This window comes from Thunnus thynnus, chromosome 4, assembly GCF_963924715.1.
Source record: "Thunnus thynnus chromosome 4, fThuThy2.1, whole genome shotgun sequence".
NCBI lineage: Eukaryota > Metazoa > Chordata > Actinopteri > Scombriformes > Scombridae > Thunnus > Thunnus thynnus.
This window is the reverse complement of record NC_089520.1, coordinates 4,918,007-4,937,506: the sequence shown is the minus strand read 5'-3', so window position 1 is coordinate 4,937,506 and position 19,500 is coordinate 4,918,007. Positions and strand designations below refer to the sequence as shown.

Here is a 19,500-nt window from a genome sequence, read left to right as displayed (position 1 = left end):
AGAACAACACCAATTACAAAAATGTGTATATATATATATATATATATATATATATATATATATACACACACGCACACACACACACACACACATATATATATATATATATATATGTATATATGTATATATATATGTCTCCCCCTTGTGCCAAGTCCTAGAACTTTCCTTCTCGTGCATGTTCTGCACAATGTATACACTTCTCTTTTCTGTTTAATAACAATAATAACGATTTAAAATAAATGTTTTATGTGTCCTTCACATTGTGTGTTTTGTCTGTACAAAGCAAATTTCTAGGGGTGTTATTTTGCATCATGTGATCTTTTTCCTGTGTGTATATCGCTTGTCTTCACATTAATGTTTGCCTGACGAAGACCATGCAGGTCAAAACGTTTGCAAAACCTTGCAAAAGGTTGCAGACGTCTCCTTTTCTTTTTTGCTGCTTCTTGTCCTGCATCCCACTAAGTTGGGACGTGCAAACTATCCATCTTTTTTTGCTTTGCAACACGGAGGACAAACAGGGATCCACTGATCTAATGTGTTTGTAATGTTTCCTCAGATGATGAAAACGACTGACTTCAGCCCGTCTCGGAGGGATCTGCTGGAAGAAATGGCTCTCCAAGCTGAAGTCCTGGACAGAGTCAGCTGTTTGCTGCTAGAGAAGAATGACAACATCTCTGCCATTGACAGTTAGTGGAAGATTTATATATTATCCACACTTAATACATGATAAGCATGAAATAATTCACAACAGGTTTTCCCAACTTATTTCTTTACACTTTGCACAAAACACTACAGAACTATCTTGTTTTTTATTGTTGTATTTTTATATGTTAAGCCTGTTCAGGTTCTCATGATGTGTACGGATAAATTAAGGTGCAAATAAGATTTTTATTCTCCTCTTCTTCTTCTGCTCTTCCCGCTCAGTCCTCCCTAAAGCTCAGAGAAGGAGGGATACGCTGTTGTTTTGGGAGGAGTGTGTTAACAACAGCAGCACGCCTTTCTGTTGCCACACCGACTGCTTCTCCAGGACGCTAAAGAAACGTTACACGCACAAGGTGAAGGCCAAGCAGCCCGGCCAATCAGAAAAAGGTACTAATGTCAATAAGCTCTTCATTTATTGTATGATACTTTTTATGCCCTCGACACATCTCAGCTGCTTCTACTTTATTTTATAAATACCTACATTTCCCATGATGTGTTTTTGCAACTCAGATGATGAGCATTGACTTGTTGCATGTGCAGGGAGTCTGGTATGTGCAAGAGATGGAAAAAATACACCACCAAACTATAAAAGGCAAACAGAAACTACTAAAGGCAGTGTTGAGGCAGTAATAGATGTTGGCTCCTGCACACTGATCAAACACTGCACCGACTAACTCGACCACAGGCGGTGTTTTTGCTCGCAGGCCGAGCTGAACGTGCTTTCTCTCCCTCCTCTGCAGTGTTTTCTCAGCTGCTGCAGCAGGTCCAGACAGCCTGCCGGGTGGTGCCCAGCCCTCGGCCCGTCTGCAGCCCAGAGAGAGTCACCCTCTTCCAGCTGTCGGTGTATCTGAAACGCTGGAGCATCCAGGAGCTGGGAGAACACATCTCACGCCTCTCCAAAGAAGGTACGGCTATACGTTTAAAACTGAAATTTTACATCTGAATTATATGAGGACATAGTCTTAAAATGTCATATATTTTACTTTTATCTTTTCTTATCTTATATTTTTATAAAAGGGCATTAAAGGGTCAGATCATCCATATCAAAAAAAACTAAAGAGTGATATCTTTTGCGGTATCTTGTGCAGTCTCGTTGATTTCTTCCTCCACTCCAATGCAATGGAGGTGTTTGCAATTTTGATTGTGCTGCTCAAAGCATGAATACTTTTCAAAGGGACTATTTCTTTGGCAGAAAGTAGTTCCACTGAAATGTCATTTTTTTTAATGCTGTGAGCACCACTAACTAAATCCCATCCACCTACATTGTATTGAGGTGGAGGCAGAAATCTCAAAACCAGGACAAATAAAACCAAAAATATCTACTTTATTAGACCTTTAGAGCTAAGTATGAAAATATGTTTTTGTAATTTGGGTGAACTGAACCAAACTGGTGGACAAAACAACGTCAGTTAAACTGCTGCTGCTGCTGTGTAACTGTGACAATAGGGGTTGCTATAGCAACTAAACGTTCAACCGTAACCAACTGTTGGTGGGAGATGAGCCGACATGAAGAAAAAACTTTGCAAAGGAAGTGTTCAGAGCAGGTTGAAGCCCTGATTTTTGACTCACAGGCAGCATTTCTACATACGTTCACCTCAAGTTTTTGGAACTTTGACCACATTTAACATCCGACATCATAACAGGATATAAAAAACAGACAATCACAAGCATAATACATCCCCTTTAATATCTGGTCACTTGTTCACTTTTATTTCTGGGTTATTTTTGAGTAAATTCTAACAACTATGGTGTCACGTTTTGTTTACAACTTCATCGACAGTGTTTTGAATTCATTACTGCTCTGATTCACACCCATGGATTCTTCTGCAATGGCAGCTGAGGCTCGTGGGTATTGTAGTATTCTTGGCTGTCTAACATGCCAAAAAAATACTTGAAACTGGAGATCGTGGTATAAACCTATGAGATCGTCACATAATCCAGAAGAGATCTGAGTGTCTATGTTCAGTAATATTGAGGAGACGGTTTAAAAAAAAGTTAGAAAAGCAGAGAAAAACAACTCTGGTGTGAAAGAAGTAAAACTGTTTTTTAAAAAAATGGCAGTCATAGTAAGAAGCTGATTGAGAAAATATGTTTTCTGGGCATTTAATGATTATAGACCACCAAACAACACTGAACACACTGTATTAATCCATATTTATTTGTTTCTACTGTACTGAGTTCACAGGTGAAAGGTGACTCCAAAGTTTGTGTATAAAGATATGTACATGTACAGTGTGTGTGTGTTTTCTGCTGGTATCTGTTGAGTATTTGAGGAATGATATTCTGTTATAGTTCTACTAGAGAGCTTTAGGACCCGAGAACGTTCCAGAAATTCCAGCAAACTCAAGGCATCTGGTAGCTTGACATCGCCAGACCAATAAAACATGGTCTCACAGATTCGTCTGGTTCCCAGACTAGGCATCTGGATCATCTGTCTACATCACTGCCAACAGGTCACACCAAACAAACTGCGTGTGTGTGTGTGTAGCTGTAGAAGCTGCATCTCTGCTTAAAGGATTTCATAAGAGCCACATGATTCATCTTATTGCCGAGATATGATCAGATATGAACACCCTTCCTTCCTTCCTTCCTTCCTTCCTTCCTTCCTTCTTTCCTTCCTTCCTTCCTTCCTTCCTTCCTTCCTCTCGTTCCTCTCTGATGCTGACGTCTGCTGTTTATTAAACTGTTAAACCACATTTTGGTTTGCATAGCACGTCGCTTCTAAAACTGCTGGAACAACAACATCACAGCGTTTCTGTGAAGAAGTCGATCTGAGACGAATAAAAGCTGAAATAAATCTTGGCACTTGTTTTGACTCACTTTTAAGACCAAGCGGGTGGAGTTAACAGCCCAGTGTAAGAGAGAGAGAGAGAGAGAGAGAGAGAGAGAGAGAGAGAGAGACTGCCAGAAAGGTTAGATCAGATTAAATTTACTTTTCTGAGATTTTCTGTAGAGATTTTCATTATCTTGAGTCTTAGGACATTAAAAACACAGGTATGTGATTGGCAAAGGACAAAAAAAAGCAGCCCCACCTCCCAGATTAATCAATAATGATAATCTTTTGTTGCAGCTCTAATCAGATTATATATTCTCAATTAAATTATTAGTTATTCAGTCTGTACGGTGACAGAAATCAGTTAAAAATTATAAAAAATTATGATTGCACTGTGTATGAGTGTTACTATTTTATCTAGATCTTGATAAATTGTTCCTGTTTTGTGCTGCAGCATCAGCAGACTTATCAGTTTGAGGTTAAAGGAAGTTCAGCGTTATATTTATAAAGAGGAAGATGTAGAAATTAAAATTGGTTGGAGACAGAGTGAGACGTGTCATCTAGGGGTCAGTTGGACAGGATGTCTCCTGGACAGGAGGACCGTAAACAGACATGAAGTTATTTATAAGTCTGTATTTTGATAGATTAAGAAAAGAACTGTAACGCCCATTTAAGGTGTATAAAACCCTGTTGCAGGCTCCTCTTTGTAACTTTATCCTGCGTGTTGCATTGTGAAATGCTTGTACAAGACAATTAATTCTTTTAAATTTCAGTCTCTATTGTTTAATGTTCATTAAGAAGAAAGTTTTTTCACTTTTCTACGAGTTCAAAGTGACGTGTCTCAATTTCACTTTGAACTTAAAGCATTTTTGGTTGGAAAACAACAGAAATGATTAATTCATAACAACAACAGCTGCCAAATAATTTTCTGACAATCGATTAATCAATTACTCGACTATTTGCTTCAACCCAAACTCACATGTTCTCAAAAGCACTCAGAGTGTTTGTGAAACCTCCTTAATGATATAATTCATGCACAATATTTTATTTAGACATGTTTTTTTTTTTTCTAAAACAACAAATCATTTCTCAAGCAGAGTTTTTGACAGGTTTCAAGGATGATTTACACACTTACTGCTCATCATATCATTTGAAAAGCTGAAAATCTCAAACTTTGAGACCATAAATAACTAATTTGAGAGAACTAGACAAACTATTTGTGCCCAAGTTCACTGTGACTTATCGATCTCACTGTTTAGAAGCAGAAAAATAACTTTATTTCAGCCTGAATTCTTTCTAAATGTGCAACATCTGTTAGTCTGGATGTTTAAACTCGTGTTTGGTGACCCATCAGATTCTGTCACCTGCAGTGTTGGAAGAAATATAAATACCATAATGTAAAAATACTTCATTACAGGTAAAAATCCTGCATAAGTAAAAGTATAGAAGTATTACCAGCTAAATTTACTCAAAATACTAAAGTAAAAGTACTAATTTTGCAGAAAATCTGTGACGAGAAGCCTCAGATGAAAAAAGGAATTTTGAATATCTACAATGCAAACTTCATCTGCTGGTAAAGACCATAGAATATGATTGAAAGCTCCAGAACAGCTACTAAATGGACCTTGTGACGAGACTGTTCTCTCAACTAAATTAGGTGTGTTATTCATTCGTCGGTCATTCGTTATGTGTTTCAGAGTACATCCTGTCCGCCCTGAGGAGCCCTAAAAGGAGGCGGGGTTTAAATAAACTGAGGGGGCGGAGCATCTCGGAGCTCCTCCCACTGGCGTGCACGCTGCAGACTCTGGCCGCCCTGCAGATCGACTCCAACCACAAAGTCTGCAAAGCTGCTGCCAACTGCCTCTGCAGAGCTGCAGGCTGCAAGGCCTTCAGGAGCAAAGTACATAAACATTAAACTGTCAGTGTTTTAACATTAATAAGACTCTACAGCCATGCTAGCAGCTTTATAAGGCTTTGAGCTAAATGCTAATGTTTACAATGAACGCTCACAGTAAAAAACTTACCATGCTGATGTTAAGCAGGTCTAATGTTTACCATGTTTACCGGTTAGCATGTTAGCATGTTAGCACAAACACAAAATACAGGTGAGGCTTAATATCATTAGTTTTTCAGGTATCTGGTCATAAATCAAAGTATTGGACATTAAATTTTGGATTAATTTGAATTACAGACCTCATGTCTGTGGACTCCAGGTCTGTGAGCCAATGGGAAGAGAGTAGGGTCCCCATACATGAGATCTGTCACTTCCTAATTTGCCACAGAAGTATATGAGCAAACTTATTTTACAGTTAATTTAAATGCTTTTCGCTCAGAATGAGAAGCGAACAGTGAAAAATCTGCTACATGTGAAATAAAAATCCAAGAAAACCACACACAGTGAAATGTTCAGGTTTTACTGGGCAGATATAAATGTAAAAACATCACCTGCACCTTATGTAACAGGTTGTGTATTTTCTGTAATTTAGCGTAGTTTCTTTCACACTTAACACACAACAAGAATGAATATTTAGCTACTTTTTACGTGATAAAAGCATTACTTGAGCAGAGAAATGTGACCCATTTGCAAATCTAGTCAAATAAAACTTGATGCACCACACATCTGGGGACCCTAGTCTCTTCTGATTGGCTCCCAGACCTGCCGTCCCCAGAGGTGACATCTGCATTTGAACCCTCTTGACCTTGACCTGACCTTGATGATCCTCTGACTTTTCCTCGAGCACCATCGTCAGGTCAAATAATCTGTCCAGTATTTTGTTTAATGACCAATTACTTAGACAAAACTAATGACATTCCCATCAGTCTCAGCTGTTTTTTGTGCATAGTGTTAATTACTAAAAGTTAGCACACTAATGAGTAAACATTATACCTGCTAATCATCAGCATGTTAGCGTTGTCATTGCCGAGCTGCTAGCATGGCTGTAGACTCATAGATATCTCTGACACACAGTAGCTCAGGTATATCTGCAAATTACAGCTTCCCTCTCTGGGTTTAACAGTAAGTGCAATGATGCAGCTACAACAACAATAATATCACAACTCTCTCATTTCTCTCTAACCTTCCTCTCCAGGCGGTAGTTTACTACACGGAGAGTCTGAAGAGCACTAATGTTCAAACCCAACAAGGCTCCTGTCTGGCTCTTAAATGTCTCAGGGTGAGCAACACGCATTACATAAACTCTCAGCAGACACAGAAATACTCACGGAAATATCACCTGGTACTCTATCAAGTCTTGAAATGTGTGTGTGTGTGTGTGTTCTTGCCAGGCGACAGAGAGCGTGGACCACATAGCGGATCTGTGGAGATCAGCGGATGAAGATCTTCGCAGCGCTGCCAGAGAGACTGTCCTCTCTTTTGGTACAAACATTCATTAATCTACCATTTTTTAAATATTTATTCATAATTCAGCTGTTCAGTTTAGGATATTTTATTACATTTTCTTCTTTTTCTTCTTCATCTGCAGGTAAAAAGGGGTACCTGGCCTTCCAGCGGATGGACCAGCTGTACACTGAGATGCAGGAGGAAGCTTACCAGAACCAAGAGACTGAGATTACGATCCTATAAGTAAACAAGTCTGGACCTAAAAGAAGCTTGCGGGTCTTGTATTTTTCTGGTTTGGACCCAACACGAAGAGTCTCAGTGATCCTCCTGAGCGTCGGGGCGAGAGACTAAAATTAAACCCAGTTTGTGTGTTTGAGTTGGATAAAGTTTATACGCCGGGAAGAGGCATCTACCTTCATAACGAACGATACCAAAGTGCAGACGAAGATGTTGAAGATGACTTCAGCTTTCTCTGGATGGATCGCTCACTCGCTGATGTTTAGGGACCGTTTGGATTTTATTCATCCTGCGGACAGAGAAGTGACTGTACCTGATAAGTGAATTTATGTTGGGTGGTAAAAATGCCAACATGCAGGATCTCCTCGGGATCTCCAGTGTAGTACCTCTTAGTTATTTAAAGGACGAGTTCACAGTTTTTCAAGTCTGTCTTTAAACAAGTGAGGAACCCAAATAAACAGTGAAACATATTTTTCTTGCCATAACAACATCTACAGTCCTCCTTCTGTACAAAAATGTATTTAAAAGTTTATCTGAAGCTAATATGAAGCTTCCAAATGAGTCAAATCAAGTAGATATATTTCAACATTACAGTCTTTTTAGTGCCAAAGTTCCTCTTTTTGTTACTATACTTCCACCACAGTTGTTTTAAGACACACTTGAAAAACTGTGAATTTATCCTTTAACCCTAATGTGATGTCTTGTGCAGCCTTGCTTTCAATAAGGTCAACAAATCCTCATGTTTGTTTTATTACAAAAGTGAAGGACAAATATTATTATTATCTCACATAATGGAGTGAAAGTGTGTGTTTGAGAGAAATATCACACAAAAACATTCAACTCTGAGGGACCAAATAAATCCTTAATAACAGCCACAAACAGTGATTCAAACCTCATAGAGGAGAAGTCCACAAATCTACCTGCAGCAGCTTTACTTTTCTCTCTGAGTTGTATTTACTTTCCTTTTTTGTTGTTGTTGTTTTTTTCATCGGTTCCTGAACGTTTAGTGGAAGGAACATAAAATGGCTGCTGAAACGTTTCCGCAAACAGGAGCTGTGACATTCAGGGACACCGAGGGATTATCGTACAAACAACTCTGGCAGGCAGCCAAACAGCTTTTTATGAGGTTTTTTTTTTTTATGCTTCTCTACTAAATCTGTTCTTGAGGATAAAATAATGATATTTGCGAGTGAGTTTCCTGCTTTTGCAGATGATACGGATGATGCAGCTCTTCTGGATGTGATCTATGAACGTGTGGATTTGAAGTGTTGCCGTTTGCATCTGCATTGATTTAACTTGGATGTGACAATCAGCCGACATGTATGACACAATCTTATTACTGCTTGATGAAGAATTTCTAGGAAACACATGTAACACTTTACTTTAAGTGTCTCTATTTAGCATTTAGAAGCACGTATAAATGGTTTTAACACGTCATAATGTGGTTGTAAACAGAAATAAGTGTTTGTATAAGTGTCTTGTTTGCATCCATAAGTGGAGGCTGCTGTATAAATATATGAATATAATTAAAAAACACAGCTGTAATAATATAACATATGTCTTCATAGAAGAAGTTCAAATACTCTACATTAGTAAAAATGTCCTCATATCTACTTATAACTACATTATAGTGTGTTATAAACCATTTATTCAATGTTTATATACTTCTTATAAATGCTAAATTGTGTGACTTTAAGTTCAGTGTTATTAACGGATGAATTAATGCAGGATGTGTCATAAATTCCTGTCGCTCATCATTAAAAAAAATGATCAAGTTACTATGAGTTTATGTGATTAGTTAGTTCACTTAATGGATCATCAGTTAATGAATTCACTTCATACAATAATTTATATGCCACCAACGTAGCTGTAATGATGAGAAGCGATGATTTACTCTCAATAGTCACTTTATTGATCGGGCCCATCATATACGGCCCCTTCTGTTAGCTTTAAAGCAACGATTAGCTATTAATCAGCTAATCAGTAATCAGCAACTATTTTGATAATCAATAATCATTGTTGTCGTTTTTTTTTTTAAAAGCAGAAATGCCAAATATTTGCTAGTTGCAGCTTCTCAAATTTGAAGCTTTTCTGTATTTCCGCCCTGAAGTCAAAGCAGTCGGTGCTGAAACTTTGCTGTGGAAGCACATGACCGAAGTCACATGACGTAAATCCTGTGACGTCTCATGAGGTTGAGTGTGGTCAACATCAAACTGGAAGTTGACCCCCGAAAAAAGCAAGAGGTAAGAGAAAAGACGTATGCTTCAGCTTGATTTTAATGTGAGGGTATAAAATTTGAATGACTAATATATTGTACATATAAGTTATATATAAACATGTATGATGTAATAGTGTACCAAAATAAACATATATTGTTTTGGATTTATGTTTACATTTTTTAAATTAGGACATTTTCTTGGTGTCTCGGCATGTTTCAGGTAAATTGGGACCACAGAGATGCAGCCGACAGACGACTTTAAAGTACAGATTAAGACTTTTTAATGATTTATGAACAGACTTCAAATTGATGCCTACACTGTAACCTTTATAATTTGGTCAAATTAGCATCTCCCAATCATTTTCTCTGACAATGGTGAACAATAAAGCTTAATCCAAATGTTGCTTAATATGTTTAGGGTGCAGGTAGTGGCCTAACAAGGAATTTATTCTAACCAAGCAGCAATGCTGGTGCCTGCTGCTGCAGATCACTTAGTTTAATCCACAGTTTAACTTCTATCAATGATGAATTTAAGGCCTATCGCAGAATAGAACGACACCCAGGAAACAAACAGCCAGACAGGGAGCTAATACATAATATCAAATAACCTTAGAGATACATTTAAGGTTAAGAAAAACAAGAAATCAGTTTAAAATATTATTTGAAATATGTCATCAGGGTTGAAAGCAATAATGAAACTGTGTCCCAAATGACCAAACATGTCACTAAAAAGTAGTTTTGTGTCAAATACAACAAAATGATGAGCCATGATTTATATAAAGAAATATCATACACACTTAATTTCTTCACATAAAGAAAGTAAATTCAATTCAATTTTTTTTAAATTGATGACAAGAACATGATCACAAGATAAAATTCAACTAAAAACTGTCCCAGTATATCTAAATTCACCCAACATCATTCTGCTCAATCATCCAACTGAAGTAAGAAAAACACATTTCTGATCGGAGCAGGACTTTAAGCATGTTCACTTTTATTATTAGCTGTGAGAAAATGTAGAATTTATTCCACATTTTTCTCAGGACAGTCTGTACGTCCTCAGCTTCAGACACTGAGACTAATGCTGCCCCCTGCTGGCCGCTCCTGTAAACTGTAGGTTGGGAACGGGACCTGACCTGAAGATACTTTCACTGGCCACAGAATCCATTTGGCTTTAGTTAAACTGACCTTTGACCTTTGTCTGACTCAGATATTTAGAGACTGTTTGGGAGGTCAATAAAATGGCATGGGAAGAAGGTACTGACGTTTTTTTTCCTTCAGCCTCATTGTGCCCATAGTTGCTCAACACAGGTCAGATCTGCTTCAATTTTAGGAAGCGGAATAGTTTCACATCCTCAGTCTCAGTACAGCTACGATAAATATGACGTCTATTACAACTACAACTGTGATATCTTTGCATCATGGAGAGAAGATACACCTCAAAAACCAGGGATATCAGGGACAATATGCAGACTTTTTTGTCTAAAGCTTCAACAAATACAATTAATTGTGTAGAAAGATCATTTCCACGCAGTTCGAGAGGTTAATCTCACATCCTAAGAGAATTAAAGCACCTCAGATGTATTTAAAACACAGTGTAGGAATAAATTAATCAATGAATGCATGTTTGCACTGTGCCTGTTGTGTCTCTGATCGATAATAAAAATAAATTTTCATTGTAAAAACATAATTTTATATAAAAATGTATCTGAATGCCTTGTTTGCAGCATCTTCACTGCAGTTATAATTCATCATAATCTCTTTAATACTCATTCTGAGTGGCTTAAAGCTGTATTTTGTGCAACTAATTAAACCAGTTTCAGATGATTTTAAACTCGTTGAACCACGCCACGCAGACAATGCGTAAAAAGTGAAGAACAGTACAAAGAAATAAACTTTATCTTGGCTGTTTCTCATAAGGAATAAAAATGCAAGAGCAGAAGGAGTCGTGTTCGTAAAAAAAAAACCTGTAAATCAGCTGTTTGTTCTGCGCGGCGGACTGTTTCAGGATGATGAAAAAATATATATCATTTAGGAGGTGAAAGAGGACGTTAAAAGTCTGCGGGGAGTATTTGGAGCAGGTTGTTTGCTGTGCTTGCACTTGAGTTGCATCATCTGAGACTCACCTCCAGCTCACGTACTGTCAGTACAGTTTTCCCTTGTTTGTTTCATCCTCCATCATTTATCTCCTCTTCATCCCTTCACTGATGTCCTGACGCCGTTCTTTTTCTAATTATTTCTGTTTAAATAGATATGTTAAATAAATTAGTGACTTACTACCCAGCTGTAAAACAAACCTTCTGTAATGATTCAAGACGCCTGTTGCATCTCTAATCCTGACTGACATGTTGATCTCTTGGATCGGACCTGATGAGGTGTTTCTTCCAGACTCTCAGTTCTCATCATCATCTACTGGGAAATATTTACTAGCCAAGAGAGTTTCTAACTAACAAAGTACTACAAGATGTGAACAAAGCAGACGAAGAACTTCTGAAGGTGATACAGACAGCGTGCTTTGGAAAATAGTCTCATTTAATACTTTTGCATGATTTACTTGCGATGTGTTTGTCAGAAGAACTGCAGGATAATTTAACACAAAAAGGCAAAGATGCGCTCCGATACTATCAAACAAAAGCTGAAAAATAGAAACTAGAGTTCTACCTCCCAACTAAATTTCATTATCAATTAAACTGCCAATTATTTATTATTGATTTAAATGACAGTTTCCCAGGGTGAAACGTGACATCTTTAGACGTCATTTTGTCCAACAGTTGTCACGTTTGACAAAGAAAATCATTCAATCATCATTTGAGAAGCTGGAGAAACCAGATTTTTTTTGCAGTTTTCTTTAAAAATAAATGACTACAACAATTATTCAATTATCAAAATAGTTGCCGATTCATTTTCTGTCGATCAACTTGTTGATTAATCGACTCATCGTTGCTGTTCTACACCTGGAACTACTGTACAGGAACTTAATTTAGATGAAACATAGATTTAGTTCCTGAAAACGTCCCCTGGGGGAAAATCTTATTGAAACTACAGTCGCAATGATTAATTGATTAATTGCCAATTATTAAATTAATCTCCAATTATTTTGATAGATCAATGAACCCTTTAGAGTCATTTTTTAAGAAGAAAATGTCTAAATTCTCTGATTCCAGCTCCTCAAATGTGAATATTTTCTTGTTTCTTTGGTCCTCTATGATAATAAACTAAATATATTTAAGTTGAGAACAAAATAAAGACATTTGAGGGCGTCACCTTCGGCTTTGGGAAACAATGATCGACATTTTTCACCATTTTATAGACTAAACAACTAATCGATTAATCAAGATAATAATCTGACAGATTACTAGATAATGAGAACAGTTCTTAGTTGCAGCCCTGGATGAAACACAGAAACCATCTCCAAAGATAAAACTCATCTGACTACAAAAATGTGTTTCTACAAAACCTCTCAACTAAATAATGAATGAGACACAGTTAAACATGTTGAGAAGAAAAAACTTTATTTAAATTAAAACCAAAGCAATCATGTAGCAGTGGAGCATGTTCAGCACCGCGACAGGAGGCCACACACACACACACACACACACACACACACACACACACACACGCACACCAATAGGTACACAGTATAAACACCTTAACCTGCGTCTGACAGCTAAACATAACACTTAAAACAGTGACACACAAGGAAACTTAATGACAGCATCGTCCTTCTGATTACCAATAAACTTCTAATCGTCAGTGAAAAAAGTTTGATTTCTTCAGCCGGCGTTGTGTATTGCTTATTGTTGCTGGAGAATACTGACCGTTTACAGTACGTTACCTTGTGTTTCACCACATTTTACGCTCATCAGCATGTCATGATCACAAGAGAATACACACCTATCCCTCATAACACACATGGTCTTTCATTCACTCAACACACACACACACACTCACACACATTCAGACTTTTCTACCCTTTGGAAACTTTCAGCATTTTGTTTTAATGAATTAAAATTTTTGTGTGTGACCTTAATGAAAAAAAAATAAAATAAACTAAAGGCAACCCATGCACAAGAAAAAAAAACAAAAAAAAAAACAGCAAAAAACAAACAAAAAAAGTTCAGATCGTGAGTGTGGTGGTGGAGGAGGAAGAGGAGACGAGGAAGACGAGGAGAGGAGGGGGGGGGCAGCGGCAGAGCACGGCGGCGGGTCACATGTTTCTCAGCATTATTACACCTTGTGAGGTGTGTGTGTGTTTATGTGTGTGTGTGGCGATGCGGCGAAGAGAGGGGAGAATTATTCACAGCATAGTTATTGATTGTCCAGTGTCGTGTGTGTGTGTGCTCTCCTTGTTGAAGGAAGCAGCGTTATGTGTACGTGTGTGTGTGTGTGTGTGTGTGTGTGTATGTGTGTGACAGGAAGTTTGGTCACGTCGGACTGTGAGAGGCGGGCGTGTTGCTCCTCGTTTCTATGGAGATGTTCTTTAACACTACCTGGTACACGAAGCTCAGCCGCTGCAGGTCTGAGCGGCGAGCACGGAAACATCCGAGCTCTGTCTGAGACTTTCAGAGAGGTTATGTCGGGATTTTTGGCAGTTTGAGGTGAGTTTTATTCTAAAAACAGGTTTTTTTTAGGAGAAGCTGTTGAGAGAAATACTGAAACACAGCGGCCGCTTTCAGTTGACGTCCCAGGTGGTTTATTTATTTATGTATGTATATATATCGTCTACTTTTCATCCCCTTTTTAAAATGCTGGAATTCAAGTTGCTGAAAATGAAATGTCACACGCCCCTCCTCCTCCCCGGTCCGTAACATTAAAGTAACACGAAACGTCTCCTCCGACGCCGCCTCCCCCTCCTCTCCTCCCACCACCTCAGATTCAAGTCTGTCTGTCTTTACAGCATGGCAGAACAGCCCCCGATAATCCTCGAAAACTGGCTCTCCTCCTCCTCCTCCTCGTCCTCCTCGTCACCGCCTTCAGCCCAGCGCTCTCGGCAGTCTTTCAACACCGCCTCTTCACCGCTCTCCCGCCCCCCATAGTGTAGTCCATCCCCTCTTCCAGCATGGCAGTATCATTCTACAGTAATTCCCCAGCAATGCCTCGTCACCCTTCACCACACCTCCCTCCCCTCCTCTTCGATATCGCTCTCTCTCTCTCTCCCTCTTTCTCTCTCCTAGGTCCCGACAATCGCTGGGTCGTGGGCAGCGTCCGGCAGTGAGGCGTCCTGGCAGTGGTAGAGGAAGCAGTTGCCCCAGCAACTGTAGCAGATGAGGAAGAGGGCAGCCAGGAAGACCAAGGCACAGATGGTGCAGGGCTTCCTCTCCAGCAGGAAGCTGAGCAGGTAGAAGCCCATGAACATGGAGTGATTGAACCACAGCGCCGGGTTCAGCGGTTTGGGGATGAGCAGCACGGGGAGGAGCCACTGTAGGCAATACATTGTCTCTTTTTTTTTTTTTTTTTTTTTTTGTAAAGGACGCCGGCAGAGTCTCTCTGGCTTGTGTTGGATGCTGTGTGTGTGTGGGGTTGGTACAGTTCAACCCCGGGTTATTGGAGGTCTCTGAAGGAGGCCTGTAGCAGGTGGTTGGAGATGTGGGAGAGGCGTCCTATCCCACAGAGCTGGGATGATGCAGGAACAGGTCGAAGAAGCCAGATGTTGCTGTCATCAGGTCATCCCTGGAGACAGCAGAGGACACAGAAGGGAGTCTGAGGATTTCAAATTCTGAACTGTAGTACGGCAACAAGTTAAAGGACGGGTTCACAATTTTTCAAGTGTGTCTTAAAACAACAGTCAGGTGTCCCTATGAACAGTGAACAAGGTTTTCCTTGCTGTAATCATTCCTCCTGTTCATACTGGATATTAAAAGATCCTTCAAATGTGATTTCAATGTAAGTGATGGAGGATAAAATCCACAGTGTGTCCACACAGTCATTATATGAGGCTTCAGCAGTCTGAGTTAGTCATATCAAGTGGATATCTGACACATTTACAGTCTTTTTAGCATCAAATTCTCCTCTTTATGTTTCCTCGGACAGTGTTTCTCTGTTGAGCTGCAGGTGGAATTATAGTAACAAAAAGAGGAACTTTGGCACTAAAAAGACTGTAACGTTGAAAGATATCTACTTGATTTGACTCATTTGTAAGCTTCATATTAGCTTCAGATAAACTTTTAAATACATTTTAGCACAGAAGAAGGACGGTGGATTTTGTCTCCCATCACTTCCATTTTAAGTACATTATGAAGGGATGTTGTAATGATTACAGCAAGAAAAACATGTTTCACTGTTCATTTGGGCTCCTGACTGTTTTAAGACACTCGAAAAACTGTGAACATGTCCTTCAAGAACTATTAGACATACATACAATAACTAAGTATGACTATCTTTGCATGGACTTTATACAGCAATACAGCATGTGGATGAGGAGGTTTTTAGAACTAAGCTAAATAATGTTTAACTCTGGTTTCAGATTTGCAAATGTGACAGTAAACTACATTTTTGGGCTGTTTTGGCCCCGACAATGAATCAAACAATGGAGAAAATAACCACCTGATTAGTCTATAATGATAATTATTTAGTTCATTTAATTTATTTTTTTTATATACCTATTAGAGACTTTTGTTGTGTTTGTGCTGACCTTGAGAAGAGGAACAACATTTATTCACTAAATTTACATAAATAAAAGAAAATACACTTTTGTATTGAATTTAAATTTAAATCTAAAGCTGCAACAATTAATCAATTAGTTGCAGACTATTTTCATAATTCTCCATTTCATATTTCCTAGTTTCTACAGTAAACTGAGTAACTTTGAGTTTGGGATTTTATGGACCAAACTAGAGAATAATTGTCAAACTGATCTATAATGAAAATAATCATAACTTGCAGCCTTATAAAACTCTAATTTTAAAATGCTCTCTACCTCACACACACACACACACACCATCTTTTAGTACCATGAATAACCTGCAGTTCATGCAAATTCTGAATAAACACTATAATTAGAGCGACTCCTTTTATAGAAGTACAAGCCTGCAGATTTAACGTAGGCGTCACTCTGGTGCATGTAAATATAGTAATACATGTACATTAATAGACTGATAAGAGTCCACCTGACGTGCCAGTTAGCGGTGGTGGAAAACTACCACATACATTTACACAAGTACTGTACTTCAGTACAATTGTGAGGTAATTACTTTGAGTATTTCCATTTTAAGCTACTTTATACTTTCACTCCACTACATTTCATAGGGAAATATTGTACTTTTAATTGTACTTTCACAGCTTTATTAGTTACTTTTCAGATCAATATTTTAAATGTAAAATGTAAATTTATAAAATATGCATAGTTACAGATTCATTAAAACAGTACAAGGTGTTAAAATGACCTCTATCTGACATGTACACATCAATTAATCAGCATTAACACATGTATGATAAACACCCTAAATTGGGCCATTTTGCATTGTGACTACTTTTACTTTTAATACTTTAAGTACACTTTGCAGACAATATTTATGATAAACAAATCAAGATTCTTGCATCTTAGATCATTTAAAAACCTAAAATCATTTCTGTCTGTTGAGGGTTTGGAGACCATAGTACGTGCTTTTATCTCCTCCCGCATTGACTATTGTAGTTGTCTGTATATAGGAATCAGTCAGTCAGCTTTATCTGGCCTGCAGCTGGTTCAAAATGCTGCAGCGAGACTCCTCACTGGAACCAAAAAGAAAGAGACCACATCACTCCTGTACTGGCCTCTCTACACCGGTCACCAGTGAAACGCAGAATTGATTTTAAGTTTGAGTCTTTTATTCTTTTTTTTTTTTTAAAAGCTCTACATGGACTGGCACCTCCTCATCTTTCCCCTATTCTACCGCCAGACCCCTCAGATTTGCTGACCAATCACTGCTCTTCATTCAACACTCCCAGTTAAAATCCACGGTACAGTGGAACAGTTTGCCTCTTTATTAGATCCTCCTCCTCAATTGACATTTTTAAAACCCATTTCTCTCTTTTCTTCATTCATTATGAAGACATTAATGGCCACACTCTGTATTTATTTTGTTTATTTTCTCTGTTGAATGCTGTCAGGTTTTTTTTAAATTAAAATCCAATTTTTATTAATTTATTCTACACTTTAATTATTATTTTTGGATCCTTATAATGTGTTTTCATTGTAGTTCTAAAGCACTTTGGTCAGCTGTTGTTGTTTTTAAATGTGCTCTATAAATAAATTGACTTGACTCCTTTTAGTTAAGACTTTTAAAGCAAGACTTTTACATGTAATTGAGTATTTTTTTCATTGCAGTATTACTACTTTTACTTAAGTAAAAGATCTGAACACTTCTTCCACCACTGCCAGTTAGTCACATAAGATAATGTGTGAGAGTTTGCATACGTGTAACACTACTACGTTTTGAATGGCAGCTACAGAAAGGATACCATTACGCCACACAATATCACAGTCATGACTAATCAGTGCCACAGCCCAAATTCATTAATGACTTCCAAAAGTAAACATGTAGCCAACTATTCATAAGAGGGTAACTTCCTTATAAAAGGGCCTGAAACACACTGGTAGCCGCTCAGCTAGCCAGCTACGCACTAAGCAAACCTCTTGCTATTAAAACTGATGTTATGATGGTATGACATAATGCTAACGTAAAGTTATCTAACCGGATTTATAGGATTGACTTTGCCTGGATCGGATGAAACATGATGAAAAATGACGTTGTTTCGGTGTCGAAATCCGCATTAAAAGCAGCTCGTCTCAACATGAAAACTGGCTGCGGCTGGTTGAAGGACAAAAGCTGAGTTAGTGTCAGTGACAGCTGCCAGCATCCCCTGACTGCCGTGTGACTAACTGGCCGACACATTCATATTTCTGTATTTAATAACTGACTTCAATAGTGTTAACTAGTTAGTATAGTTGTTGGGTTAAATCGGCAAACATTCAGCTGGACAACCTAACCTCGCTTCAGTACATACCGGTAGTTAACGTGATGTAACGTTACGCTTGGTTGGTTAACTGCTAAATAACTTTACACGGTTTGGTCTTTGACTTAAACATTTAAAGTTACTTGACGTCAAATTAACCAATCTTCCTCCTAGATGACAAGGAACAAATAATATATCTAAAGCTAGCATAATATCCAATGTATGACAGAAAGACAAACCAAACTCCGTTCAAAAATCTACTAATTTAATATTTTGAAGCTTGCAGGTGAAAGGAGATCAACAATAAAACGTCACACTGATTGATTTTAAAGTCCTAAGCAGCCGCTGATTACTTTGGTGAACTGTTAGTACAACAAACAGCATTAATGATGAAGTAATTTTAGCATTTTTACTGTCTTCACCTCCAATATTCTACCACAAAGATCCATCGCAGTGGGCGGTAACGTTAGCACGCAGCGTGAGAGAGGTCTAAAAGTGGATCATTATGGTGCTGAAATATTTTTACTCGGAAGTAAGTAGGCACCCTTAACAAAATGTGACAACATTTCAATTAGGGTATACACCGTTTTCTCTAAGTTTACCGTCAGTTTGACATCAATATTTTCCTCATAGACGGAAGAACAGTACTGAGAGCTAACTAGCTACGTTAGCTTGACACACAACAAAAGATTAGGCGGATGTTTTCAGCTACCTAGCTATTAAAGTGACACAGTTTGACACATTTGCAACAGTCGGGGTGTGTGTTTGAGTGAATTGTCAAAAATGTGGACAAACCTGACATCTTTCGGGCTCATTCTCAGCAGAGAGAAACCACCAACATCTGATCTGTCTCAACTACTGACTGCGTACGTAGCAAGCCAGCTAACAAGAATTAGCGTTAGCAAAAAAGGACCCCAAGCAGAAAGTTTAGGAGACTGGTGGTCTGCCTGAATACATTTATCTTCTCTTTAGCAGGGTTAAAGGACGTGTTCACAGTTTTTCAACTCGTTTAAAAAACAACAGCCAGGAGCCCAAATGAACAGTGAAACAGGTTTTTCTTGCTGTAATCATTCCTCCTGTTCATACTGACCATTAGAAGATTCCTTCGTAATGCACTTACAATGGAAGAGATGGGGGACAAAATCCACAGTCCTCCTTCCGTGCAAAAATGTATTTAAAAGTTTATCTGAAACTAATATGAAGCTCCGTCTTTTTGTTACTATACTTCCACCACAGCTCAACAGGGAAACACTCACTGTCCGAGGAAACACAAAGAGGGAATTTGATGCTAAAAAG

The 19,500-nt window shown here is 38.3% G+C and overlaps 2 protein-coding genes across 2 annotated transcripts in view; one reads left to right on the top strand and one right to left on the bottom strand.

Annotated features, from left to right (window-relative positions):
• Positions 1-9,432, top strand: part of ripor3 (RIPOR family member 3) — an 82,449-nt gene extending 73,017 nt beyond the window's left edge. The window contains exons 19-25 of the mRNA XM_067586287.1: positions 557-686; positions 925-1,089; positions 1,443-1,607; positions 5,173-5,375; positions 6,565-6,648; positions 6,761-6,851; positions 6,958-9,432. Of these exons, the coding sequence (XP_067442388.1) occupies positions 557-686; positions 925-1,089; positions 1,443-1,607; positions 5,173-5,375; positions 6,565-6,648; positions 6,761-6,851; positions 6,958-7,058 (939 nt within the window). The 3' untranslated portion in view covers positions 7,059-9,432. The remainder of the gene's footprint in view (positions 1-556; positions 687-924; positions 1,090-1,442; positions 1,608-5,172; positions 5,376-6,564; positions 6,649-6,760; positions 6,852-6,957) is intronic.
• A 3,333-nt stretch (positions 9,433-12,765) lies between these two features.
• On the bottom strand, positions 12,766-19,152 carry blcap (bladder cancer associated protein). Its single transcript, XM_067586285.1, has 2 exons — positions 19,000-19,152; positions 12,766-14,940 (listed from the first exon to the last, which is right to left on the bottom strand). The coding sequence occupies exon 2, from the start codon at positions 14,702-14,704 to the stop codon at positions 14,441-14,443; it is 264 nt and encodes an 87-aa protein (XP_067442386.1). The 5' UTR covers positions 14,705-14,940; positions 19,000-19,152; the 3' UTR covers positions 12,766-14,440.
• Between the last annotated feature and the right edge of the window lie 348 nt (positions 19,153-19,500).

Coding starts and splice junctions, on each gene's coding strand:
- blcap (XM_067586285.1), bottom strand. CDS start 14,704: ATGTATTGCCTACAGTGGCTCCTCCCCGTGCTGCTCATCCCCAAACCG.